We start from the raw sequence: 12,853 nt of genomic DNA, 5'->3' as shown, positions 1-12,853 counted from the left end.
GGGGAAGAGTGCAGTGGTTTGTGTGTACGGAACCGAAATATGACACCAACAAAGTGAAATAGGACTCTCCTTTCCACTTAAAATGTGACTGCCGGAGAGGCACTTACCCCCTCCCCCGGACAGTGCGGGGCGGTAGGGCCCACTAACCGAGAGAATTTGCGCCCGACCGCATAGGGCTTTGAAGTCACCTGGCCAACGGCACGCCAGACAAACAGAAAACAGCCAACGCAGAAGTAGCGGCAGCGCTCGGCCGAGAAGCCCAGCCCAGGGAGGGGAGGGGGAGTGCCGCGACTGGCAGCCGCTGGCCGGGTCACCGCCCCGGAACGGCTCCGACGCCCGGGAGAAGGGCGGGCAGGCGCCGAGGCAAGACTTCCTCAGGCCGCGCTGTCTTGCTCTGCCCGGGACCGAACTGAACGGGGCAGCCAGACGCCGGCCCTACCGGACGGCCCGCAGAACCCCGCCGCCCCTCGCGGGCCCGCTCGCCTCTGGAGCCCGGCTCGCTCACCCCTGCCCGCGCCCGCCCTGCGGACGCAAGGCAGCCGCCGCTGTAAAGCCGGCGCCGCTGACGTCAGGCGTGACGCCGCGGCGGGGAGGAGCCGGGACGGCGCGGGAGGGCGTTTCCGGAGCACGAGCCGGGCGAGGGCCGCTGACGTTGGGCTCAGGTGCGCGCGCCCGCCTGCCCGCGCGCGGCCCAGGTGGCGGCCCGCAGCTCCAGGTGGCGGCCCGCGGCGGTGAGGGGGCGGTCGGCGGCGCGGGGGGCCGGGGTAAGAGGCGGCGGGAAGGCGCCTGGGCTTGCACTCACGTGACGGGCGGGGAGGTTGGGGTGGGGGCGACGAGCCGCGTGGGCCCAGGCCCCGGAGGGCGAGGCGAATTGTCCGGCCCCACCCCTCCCGGGCCTGCCCGTCGCCGCGCAGAACCTTCCCTCCGGCAGGGGCTTGACCCGCCGCGCCACTTCCCCAGCCAGCCTGGTGCTTCGCGGCGGCCCGCCCGCCCGGCGCTGCTGACCGGAGTTGTCTCCGCAGGGCCGTGGTGAGAGGGCGAGAGTCCGCGCCTTCGAGGGAGCCGTGCCCGCCTTGGCCCGCGCCCTGCGGAGCCCCACCGCACCCGAGAGGATGGAGGGCTGCCCCCTTGGCCCCGGCACGGCCCGCGATCCCACGCTGGCCGGTCCTCGCTAGCTGCTCGGATTGTGCGTCTTACCCACTACCGTCCTAGGCCTTGTCTCCTGAGTCAGTGGCGTCGTGGTTCGAAAGAAATGGAAGAAAAGGAACGGTGTGACCGATTCCGTTCGGTCCCCCTGCGTTGAGGCCTGGTTGGCATTTGCAAAGAGGAAAATACAGCAGGAAAAATCGTGGTTTTTTTGGAGGGGGGTGGGAGGGGAGGGTGGGGAAAAGGAAACAAGGTCTTACATTTTATGATTTTTTAAAAAATTCTGCACTTTGTCAGTGGTGGCGAAATAAATCAATCTAAAAGTTATTTTTCTATTGAGAAGAGAGAAGAGGTGGGTTTTTCCCCCTTTTGATTCCAACCTTTTCTCCCAGTGACAAAGCATAAATTATGGACACCAGCGAATAAGGTGGACCTCAGGAATTTTGGAAAGGCTGAGAAGCTTACATTCTTCCTCAGGAGGGAAGAGTCGGGTGTTTTTAGCCCTCTCTGGAACCTAAAACGAAAAACATGAGTTGCGTGCCATGGAAAGGAGACAAGGCCAAATCTGAATCATTGGAGCTGCCCCAGGCAGCACCCCCACAAATCTACCATGAGAAACAGCGCAGGGAGCTTTGTGCCCTCCATGCCCTCAATAACGTCTTCCAGGACAGCAATGCCTTCACCCGGGAAACGCTTCAAGAGATTTTTCAGAGGTAGGGGACCCCTTCTCCTTGGCATCTTGATATTGATAGTTCTTGGTATTTCTGTATTTCCGTGGGTGGGACAATGTCTTAGCTACAGAAACCTTTAAATCTGCAGGTATTAGCTAGATGCTGTTAGCAGGTATAAGGCACACAGGAATGGGAAAGATAATAATCACTACCATTTATTGGTCACTTATTGTGGGCTAGGCACAGTGCTAATAGCCTCGGTTGTGTTATCTCAAGTGATGTGCTCAACAAGCCCCTGGAATATATGTTACACGTGTTATTTTCATTTTGCAGATGAAGACAGGACTCAGAGTAGTTCAGTAATTTGCCCAAGGTAACATAACAAGATTTGGAGCCAGGGTTGAATTCTTCTTAGTATCTCTGCTGTTGACCACAAAGCTATCATGCCTCTCAAGTCCTGCCACCAAGGAGTTTACGGTCTAGAATGGGGACAAGATATGTACACATTCGGTCACCTGTCATCAAAGGTAGACCGTGGTGGGTACCGCAGGAAAGATACACACATAGCGCTCAGCTTTTCTGTGAGGCCATGTGCTCTTCACATAGTGCTTTGTGTAGCCCTCTCAACATTCGTTTCACTGTCTGTTTTACTGACAAAGAAGCAGGTGGAGAGGTCAGGTAGTATGTCCAAATAGCTTCTAAATGGCAAAGTTATGCTTTGAAGCTGACCACAGATCGCCTCCCCTTTCTGCTTTATTCAAGATGGCCTTTCTTATCTGCTTAAAACAAATGCCACCCTACAGGGTGATAGTTCAGCTTTTTTCTCTTTGATTTTCTAAAATTGTTTTAGCAACGGTTTTGAGGATTAGTTCTTCAGTGTCTGAATAGTAACTTAGGCAGTGAGTCTTTCTGATCACCCCAACTGGAAAGGGTTAGGCCTGCTCAGTTCTCAGTGTAGAGAAAGGTCAAAAATGCTTCAGCAGTGCATATTGGCAGTTCCAGAAGATCCTTTTTTGACTCCTTCCATTTGGGGATGAACTTATTGCCACACCCGAACCTGAATTACAGCTGGAAGCAACCTATTTGGGCGATTTGTGAAACATAGGTGTGAACCATTTACCCTGAAAGAACCATAGGCCTTCTCTTAAAAGAATGTTAATCCCAGTATGCTGACAAAACTATGATGAGAGTAATTATTTTCCTGTGCTAGTAATAACCAGAGTAATGCCTTAGCAGGATGAATATGTCATTTGCGTCATGGCCATGGCCATTATCTGACAGCAAGTAGAGTTGACTTTTCAGGAAATTTGTCTCAGATCAAGTTATGCGGTGGAAAGGAGGACCCTGTCCATTAGACCTCTTCATTTTGGCCAGCCATTAATATTTCTTATTTGCAAATCATTTCCTAATCTAAAACTAGGAAGAAGGAAAGGACACAGTACCAAATGTACTAGGTACTCTATAATATGTACTTAACAGTCTTGCAACAACCTTGTCAATGATGATCTGAGGAAACTAGGATTCAGTTTAAGCGATTTGCCTGGTTTCACCCACTAGTAAATAAATGTTGATAGAAGATTGTGTGTATCCAAACTCAGAAAAGTTTTTACTTCTATAAATTTGGCCCCTGGTCTGACTAAGGGCATAATCGTGATGAGATCACTAACACACATGAACGCTTTGTGCAAAGCACTGTTCTGAGTGTCTTCCTTGTGTTAATTCAGACCTCACACTGATCTTTTGCGGTAGCTTCTGTTAATTTCCCTTTTTTCCAGATGAGGAAATCATGGCACAGAGTTCAGAGCTGTTGATGGCAGGATTTGGCCCCAAGCTTTGTGACTCTAGGGCCTGCCTGCGCAACTACTCTGCTGCTTGCTGAGTGCTGGGAAGGCTCTCTAGAGCTGTTGGATCAGCAGTAGCTGTTCCCCTGCTAGTACGCTGGGCCAGGACTGAAGATCTGGCCTGTGATCATCAAGTGTTTATGGATAGTAGCAGGAGTCTTTCAGCTGTGTTTTCCTGAATGAAAGAATGCTAAATATTTGCTAAACACCCACATGGAACCGAGGTCCTATTCCTTTTACAGCTTTAGCAAATTGTATTGCAGTCCTTAATTCCCTATCAGCACAACATAAAGATCCACCTCAAAGTAAAAGCAAACATCAATACCTAATAGAATGTACTCTGTCCCCACTCCACAAGTGGGATTCTATATATTTTATGTGGAAAGACTGTATGGATAGGTAGGAACAACAACAACAAAAGTGTGAAAGGAAGCCGAGAAAAAAGCAAAGGGAGAGAAGATGGAATTTTTTTAAACAAACATTGACTAGCTGCCTGCAGAGTGCCAGGCACTGCTAGGCACCATAGAGAAAACAAGTTGAACAGGCCGCAGCCTCTGAGAAGCACAGCTCAGAGCTATGGTGTGACCTAGGCCTTGAGAACAATTTTAAGTGAAGTTAGAACTGTGGCATTCAGAGCAATTTAAAAGTGAAGAGATGCTCTATTTTGATCTTATGCTGTTTTGAAGATGCGGCTTAGGAATGGTAGAAATGGGAGGGAAATGTTGGTAAGCTCTGTTTGTTAAGAGGAAGTTCATCCTAACAGTTGAATTTAAGCCAGATAAGAGAAATACAAAAGCAGGGTGGAGTTTCAGTTGAGTTGTGGATATGAGATGACTCATGGTTGGAAAAGAAATGAATAGGAACTTAGAAAGAGCTAAGCTGATGATTCAGCAGCAAGGACAGGGAAGAGAGGAGTCAGGTATGACAGAAGCTTGGTCCAGGATTCGAACATAGTGGTAACATCTGCAGAAGGAGGTCATTTGTTTGAAAAGGATCCGTTTCAGCCTGTGAAATTGGAGAAATGAGAAACTGGGCAAATGTCCTCAGTGTTTATGTATATAGATGTGGATATTTGACCTCATATATTTTACCATATACTATATGTGTCTTAAGCTTTGAAAAAAAATGGACACGGAAGTCAATATACTAGCAGCTTTGCTAGATTATTTTGAAAATGTTCGGGCCTGAAACCTTTTCACTAGACTCATCCCAATTTTTCAGTGATCAGATTTTCTTGCAGCTAGCTATGTATTCCTATCCCGAATAGAATAGCTATTAAGATCTAACTAGATGAAAACTAGCTTGGTACCAGGGGAAAAAATCTAATGAAAGTTGGAAGGGACAAAGAGATTAGAAATACTGGTGAACAACCAGCATTCTCTGCCACAGAGAGTAAATATTCCTGCCTCTCCATTACAAGGTCCCTGAGCCAGTTGAAGGAGCCACATTTAAAAGTATGGTAACTATAAATTGAGAAACGGTGTTGTTGAGTATTACCCTCTAGACCATTGAATTATCTCCTCCAAGGGCCAGGCAAACACATAATGATAACTAACAACCTACAGAGTACTTCTGTGTGCCTGGCCCTATAATCCATGCTTTATTTAGAAACATCAGGAAGTTCTCAGCCATATTTTCTAATGTCACATCTCTTCAGACCCAATAAAAAGAAAGAATTAGGGGAGAAAAAGAATCTTGATGGAGTATCTTCCCATCTCCCTTTTCTTTAAAATTCAAAACCTTCACCATAGCCAGACACAGTGGTAACTGCAGGAGAGGACTAGGGACTTATCTGAGGGCACAGACAGAAGTGGAGACCTGGACTAGAGCCCATCTTTTCACTTTTAGATCACTTCAGATCTCATGGGTCTAACCTCTGGCTGTGACGACAAAAATGAGGGGCTCACTTAAGAGCACAGAGTATCTGTGGAAATCATGCAGACAGTCCTGACCGGTTTGCCAAGGGGTCTCAAGAAAACTCTCCATTGGAATCAGAACAGGACCCCGTGGAGTTCAGTGGGACGAGTGTGAAATAGCTAGGGGACTGTTCAGGGTTGTCTGAGGCTCAGAGTTTGAAATTCGCTCTGCCACTCCCCAGCTGTGCCTGACTGTGCCAGTCACTACAATCTTTGCACCTAGGCTTCCTTATTTACAATTCTCAAGATTGTTGGGTGGATTTGGTGATAAAGCCCAGAAAAGCAGCTGACAACAGTGGGCACTTGATTCTTGTTAAAGTAAAAGCAAGAACTGGTGTGGTCGGTGTACTGAATGAACCCCACTTATTCAAAAGACCACCCTAGAATGTGATGGAAGCCGTTCTCAGCATTTCCAGTCTTGATTGGCTTGGCCAACACGTGTTGAGTTGCCACTGCCTAGCTGTGAGGGATACAGCATACATGAGCCATTCTCTTTGCTTCAGGGACTTACTGTTTGGTCCCCGAAGCATATATAAATAACTGAATTCTTTAAAGGTCCTATAAGGTAGGAATCATTCCCATTTTCACAGATGAGGTAACAGGCATGGAGATTAAATCTCACAATTAGTGTTGATGATGCTAGGACATGAACTCATATGTGCGGTCCTCCCAATAGCCTCCTTTGTCACAGGGGAGCCAGGAAAGATTCCTTGAAAGAGATAGGGTGTGAGATTGAGCTTGAGGAAGCTGTAAGATTTGGCTTGGAACAGGAAATGGGATGGAAGAATAGAGGCCACATGCTCCTGACAGCTAATGTGCACTAAGCCCATCGAGAGGGCAACAGCCAGCCAATGGGCTGGGAGGTTTATAGTTGGCCAACCTGGCAGTTGGCTGTCTCATCAGTTCCTGTATAAGGGCGAGCAAAATGATGCCTTGGTGAACACAGCAGGAACATAAAGGCTGAATTGGTGATGGAAGGAGAGTTTGGAAGCAAGGATCAATTTAGGAGCCTGTTTCAAAAGTCTAGGTGTGAGGCGAGGGGCCTCCGATGAAGGAAGAGGTAGTGAGAGTAGATAGGAAGGGATTTGAATCTGAGGTAGAAGATGAAGGACAGGGAAGAGAGAGCTTTGGAACACTAGTCCTGTGAGATGTCCCTCAAAACAAATGTGTGGTCACATATGGTTGGGGGCTGAAGCATATTGTATAACACCCCTTCCTTGAGACTCAAGGTGAAAATTAGCATATTAAGGACTCTAAGAATCCCTGCAGGGAACCTGTTTTACCCACTTGGTTCACCCAGCCAGTTACTGTACTGGATGCCTTCCGGGATGCTCTGTCAGTGAGCGTGGAACTGGTATCTCCAGGAGCATCCTTGGAAAAGTGCCACTTTAAGGTTTGAGCCTGGCAGGGAGTTAGATGGTGACAAAGGTGGAAGACTCAGCATTTTCTTTGTTGGAGCCTTCATTCATGTACTGATCAGAGACTTCACTGAAGATAATGGGAGGCTATTGACTAATTGGTGAAGGGAAAGGAACCGGCTGTGTCTTGAGGTAGGCCCTCTTTCATATGCTTTCTCAGTGAATCCAAGTGCCCTGTTAAGCAGTGTTTTAGCCCCAGGCCTCGGGGATTCAGCTGGCCTCTCTTCTCAACCTGCCACCACCTCCCACTCTGATTCGTGGGTCCTCCCTATAAGACAGCATAACTGGATTCAGGTGAACCTGAGTTTGAATCCCAGTTCTGTCACTTGTAAGCACTCAAGGGCAAGTCAGTGAAAATCACCAAACCTCAGTTTTTTTGACCTATAAAGTAGAAATAATTCATACTCTCACAGGTTTATTATGACAACTAAATGAAATACTAAAGCATCTAGCATAGTGCTTGGCACAGAGGTTTTCAATAAATGGTAGTTATTGCTACAGATAAAGTTTGGCTGCAGATTTCTTTGCTGGCCCTGGAGATAAGCATGTAAGCCCTTTTAATTTTAAGGGTTGTCTACTAATATTTATAGGGAAAGATAGGATAGCGGGAATAAACACGGAGAACATTTCAGCAAACATTTCTTGAGCAGTTGTCATGTGCCAGGTACTCTTCAGGACCTAGCAGTATAGTGTTAACAGGATGGTCAGGCCCTTGCTGTCAGTCTAGTGGGGAAAAACAGATGGGAAAAATCATGCCCGGTAGTCACAGGAGCTGTAATTAAATCAAAGCAGGTTGCTATAAGAGGAAGTGACTGGGAGAAACTTAAGGGTGGGTGGTCAGCAAAGGCCTCTCTGGCAGTAACATTTGAGGTTCCTAATAATGAGGAACAAACCAAGTGAAGATCTCACAGAAAGAATGTTCCAGACAGCAGGGACCGCAGGAACAGTGAATGAGTGCAAAGTGAGAAAGAGCTTTGTGTCTTCAAGGAACAGAAAAGTCAGTGTGATGAGAGGTGTGAGATGAGATGCAGGATCAGGCCAGAGGAAGTAGTTTAGCGTGTATTTAAGTGCTTTGGGTGAGACTGGAGGGTTTTAAGCAGTGGCAGGGGATGTTTTACCTTTGAAAACTATCGGTATGGTTGGAGTGTATAGATAAGTTAAAGAAAACTTTATAAGATTACGTAAGTTTTTAGAGTCAACATCCTTGGCCTAAAGTCTTGATTCTCTTCTGGGGGTGGCATCTAGCAGCCTCCTGGACATAAGCTTTTTGTCTTGAGGAACTCACCACACCTCCCCTCCTCCCCTTCACAGGAGGTCAAAGGCATGCTGACCCTTCCTTCAAATGGCCTTTCTTCAGCTCCTGGCGTGATAAGCCTACGAAAGCAAAATAATAGGATTGGAAATGCCTTTGGCAAAGACCTCATCTTGAAATGGAGTAGCTAACCGGACCTGGCAAAAAAATGGCTTAAAGCCGGGTGGGCAAACTGGGACTGCAGCTGAGTTTTGTCTGTGTGGCACAAAAATTTCATGTGTATTTGATTTATTGTGTTTTAATTTTTTAAAAATTTCAAGTAGTATACCCACACATTTGGAATGCCTTTGGGTGGGTCATGCATTCCAGTTTCACACAGGCCTTACCACTTTTTATTGCCTTACATTTGGCCCCACTTCATACGTTAATGTTACCTGCTGGGTGCTGGGCCTCCCTGTGGGCCTTTGAGTATTTAATGATTACCGAGTGTGCAGGCCTTACATAGCAAGAACTTAAACTGTAAAAAAAATGAGAGTAACAATTACTATCCATGCAAATGAAAATATCAAATACTGTTTTCCAATGTTTTTAAAAAAGGGCTTTTTTTGCTCTAAAGGACAGCATGAAAAAAGAAAAAAAAAAAAAGGCTTTTATCAAAGCAGGAATATGAGCACTAGAAACAAGCCTGCAGTAGGCTGGGGATTTCGTAAGTGGGACTCCTTCGTGGAACACTGACAAAATACTTTGGTAGAAACTGTGAAGTTGCACTTGAACGAGGGGACGAGCCTCGAGGGGCAGGGGTGTAAAGTGCTGTCCTATCCTGGTAGAGCAGGGCCAGGATGGGTCAGGCTGACCAGCAGGTCTGAGCCTTCTCTTTTCACCTTTGTAGGTTGTCTCCAAACACCATGGTGACACCTCACAAGAAGAGCATGCTGGGAAATGGAAACTACGACGTGAATGTCATCATGGCAGCACTTCAGACCAAAGGCTACGAAGCTGTTTGGTGGGACAAGCGCAGGTAATCTGAATCAGGCCTGACTTGGTGGAGAACGGCATGGTCGTGCTGCAAGGCTTTAGTACTGGGGCTCACGGCCTAAGTGGGCAGGTGGCCAGTGTGGTATTATAGCTAGGGAACCTTGGGAAGTTGGTTGACACCATTTCTCTCCTGCAGGGATGTCAGTGTCATTGCTCTCACTAACGTCATGGGCTTCATCATGAATCTGCCCTCCAGCCTTTGCTGGGGTCCACTGAAGTTGCCTCTCAAAAGGCAGCACTGGATCTGTGTTCGAGAGGTGGGAGGGGCCTACTATAACCTCGACTCCAAACTCAAGATGCCTGAGTGGATTGGAGGCGAGAGCGAGCTCAGGTAATTGCCACCCGTGATGGCTAAAGCGCTGGGCTCCTTAATTTGGTATGTTGTAGAAGCTGAGTTCATCATCGGTTATTTGACAAAGGAAATGAAATCCTTATGGCCTGGGATCCTCTCCCTGCCTTACTTAGAATCATGGGGTCTTATACTTGAAAGACCTTAATCTTTGATGGCCCATCAGGACTTTCAAGTCCCTTTGGTAGGGAATTTCCACATCCTGGGATCCCGGCCTTCTATTCTGGTGGGGCTGGCATTGTAACATTCTCTCCATAGACAACTGTGACAGCATAGTTGCCAGTTCAGAGAAAGGAAGACAAATATTCAGGCCAGAGAGGGCTAATTTCCCTCGGGCTGGCTGCATGCAGTGTCTCACTCCTGTAATCTAGCAACTTTGGGAGCCCAAGGCAGGAGGATCGCTTGAGCCCTGGAGTTCAAGACCAGCCTGGGCAACATAGCAAGACCCTGTCTCTACAAAAAATAAAAAATCAGCCAGGCATGGTGGCACATACTTGTAGTCCCAGCTACTCAGGAAGCTGAGGCAGGAGGATCACTTGAGCCCAGGAGTTCAAGGCTGCAGTGAACTGTGATTATGCCACTGTGCTCCAGCCTGGGTGACAGAGCAAGACTTTGTCTCTTAAAAAAAAAAAAAAATTTTTCCCTGGGACCAAGGAAGAATTTTTTTTTTTTTTTAAACCAATTTGAAGTCCTTTAGAATACATTGGATTCTGTTTTCCTAGAACCAGCTAAGGTTGGCAGTAACGTATGAGGATGAGCAAAAATTCACATTGGAATTTTAACTGGACAGATTGAGAGGTAACCAATTATGGAAACTTCTAAGAACAGTTCACTACTAGTATGTTTTTAGGATGGTCAAGGGTATAAATAGTGAGGTTTCTGGTGACCATGTGGCCCCCAAGACTGGAATTTGCAGTTTACCAGCATTTCATTTTTTCTCTTATCTATTCCTTTTTCTGTAGGAAATTTCTAAAACATCATTTGCGAGGAAAGAACTGTGAACTCCTGCTGGTGGTACCAGAAGCAGTGGAGGCCCATCAGAGTTGGAGGACTGATGTGTAACATGGTTCTGCCCAACCTTGCCCTTGCCTCAGCCCCTTCAGTCCTCTGTGATGTGCTGTGGCCTCTGCTGTGGGTCTGCCCTTGCCACTTCCCCAAACATCTCATCGGGTTTTTCCCTTCAGATTTGACAGTGCAATAGGACAGATGCATGGACTGTTACTAGAACCACCCAATGTTTTGTTCCTGGGAAAGGAAGGTAGGAGCTCTGTACACTATCACAAACCCCTGTTTTATTTAAAAGAGAGGAGAAAGCAAGGGGGGGGGGCGGTCCTGGCTCGTTACCGCTTTCTATGAGGACTTGACAGGTTCTGCTGGAGTGTCACTGCTGCTCCAGACTCACCTGGAGATGCCTCCGCTTTCCCCTCTTGTCACACCAGCGGGTCTGAAGACTTGGTATACAGAAAGCCCATGTGGCTGGCTCAAAGGACCCAGAGCATAAATGTCTCTCAGGAAACCATCTCCAAAACCCTGTTAATGGTACACGCTGTTTTCTCTCACCTCCAGTTTATGGCCAGCCTGGGAGTTTTATAATGAAAAGTTCTCTCATATTCCAAGTCATGTGGTTGAATCCCACAACATTCTAGTGTGACAGAGGTGAGATGGATACCTAAGAGGATTTGGCTAAAGCCCAACAGGGACAGGCCTGGGGTGGCTTGCTTTCTTCACTCCAGTTTTGTCTCTACCATTTCACTACATTGATTTGGGAGGTTCTGGGGCAAAAGACAAGGCAAAGAGCAATTTTCCCAGTTGACCCATTCTGGCAAAATAAGAAAAAAATAAGTCCGCCTTTGACATGAAACTTCACTAGTTTGGGACAGAGTTGGGTAAGGAAGGTATTGTGAAGATAAGCCTCCCAGAGTTTAAGAGCAGCCAGAATGAGTAGACATCCGAGGCTCAGAGTCCAAGTCACTATAGTGACAAGCAGAGCCCTCAAATTGGGTGGTTGTGTGCATTGTCTTAGGACCTGGGTTTGTCATCTTCATGTAGTTTCCTTTACAAATCAGCTGAGGATTGACCCACCCCCTACCTCTTGAAATAGTTGTAGGCCACTTTTCTCCTGTAACTTTGGAAAATAAGAGAAAGAGGGGAAATAAATATACCACACACGTGTCACCAACATGGTTGTGGTTGCCCCATTCAGGTGGGCAGGCAGGGATGACCCACTAGCCCTTAAAGATCAATGGTCTTGGCAGGTCTGAGAGCTGCTGCACTGGCCAGACATGTCTCCAGCAGCAAAGCCGGCCTGGGGCTTGCATGCCGATCTTGAGCAAGCTTATCGGGGTGAAGCTGAGGCTTTCTCCCCACTGTGACTGGAGTGCATGTTTACACCAGCACTTTTCTGCACATGTATCTTCAATCCAACAAGGCCATTTTTTATGCTGAGTAACAGAAGCCACCGAGCGGCTACTGCATTATTCCCTCAGCAACTGGCCGCAGTCTCTTCTGCACCATTTTCTACACCAGACCTGCTTGGCACCACAGGGAGCTCTTTACTCCTGCACAGTGACATTCCAACCACCACCAGCCAGAAGTTAGAGCCAACATTGCTGATTGGCACAGTAGGACCTTGGGTCCATTGGCACTGTCTGGTAGCAAGCCATTTCCTGGGAAGGGGAGGAAACTCCTCTCCACATATCTGCTTGGGCCTGTGCAAATGGCACTTCAAAAGGAGTCCTCATGCACTTGGAGTCCATGAGCCAATGGGATATGCAAAGACGCTTAAACATTTCAGGGCTGGTTTCTCTGTTCATATCCAATTCCGGTGCTTAGGAGCAGGGACCCGTGCTGATGCCCAAGGGCAGAAAGCCCTACTTCCTTTAGGAAGAGAGCACGCCTGACCCTGATGCCCAGGAAGGGGCAACCCTAGGCTTTTCGTTTTTCTTGCTTTTATTCCCTTTTTTTGTTGGCCTTGTGCTGGGTTTGTTTACAAAAGATGTATTTTGTTTAACCAAATATTAAAAATGGAAAACTCCATATATAAATCTCCTTGTCTGTCTGCTTGAATTCTGTAATTTATAAAGAAAAGACACCTTAGTATAATGCTGCTTTAAAAGAAATTAATCACCATCTTGTCATCTTTTAGAGCCACACTGTGTTTTGATCAAACCTCTCACCTAAATTCAGACAAAATATTCACTTAAGTGGGACTTGGTTCAAAAGATG

General features: G+C 47.2%; 1 protein-coding gene across 4 annotated transcripts; it reads left to right on the top strand.

Moving 5' to 3' along the window:
* The first annotated feature begins 573 nt into the window (after positions 1 to 573).
* JOSD1 (Josephin domain containing 1) lies at positions 574 to 12,654 on the top strand. 4 transcript variants are annotated; one of them, XM_069490388.1, is made up of 5 exons: positions 574 to 662; positions 1,023 to 1,859; positions 9,134 to 9,262; positions 9,416 to 9,610; positions 10,591 to 12,654. In XM_069490388.1, the coding sequence occupies exons 2-5, from the start codon at positions 1,675 to 1,677 to the stop codon at positions 10,688 to 10,690; spliced, it is 609 nt and encodes a 202-aa protein (XP_069346489.1). In that variant the 5' UTR covers positions 574 to 662; positions 1,023 to 1,674; the 3' UTR covers positions 10,691 to 12,654. The 4 variants fall into 4 exon arrangements, with proteins under 4 accessions (XP_069346489.1, XP_069346487.1, XP_069346488.1 ...); XM_069490386.1 differs by having other exon boundaries at positions 574 to 715; XM_069490387.1 differs by having other exon boundaries at positions 574 to 731.
* The last annotated feature ends 199 nt before the right edge of the window (positions 12,655 to 12,853 follow it).

Source organism: Eulemur rufifrons, chromosome 16 (genome assembly GCF_041146395.1).
Source record: "Eulemur rufifrons isolate Redbay chromosome 16, OSU_ERuf_1, whole genome shotgun sequence".
Taxonomy (NCBI): domain Eukaryota; kingdom Metazoa; phylum Chordata; class Mammalia; order Primates; family Lemuridae; genus Eulemur; species Eulemur rufifrons.
Note: the sequence above shows the minus strand (reverse complement) of the source record. Positions and strands in the feature narration are given on the sequence as shown.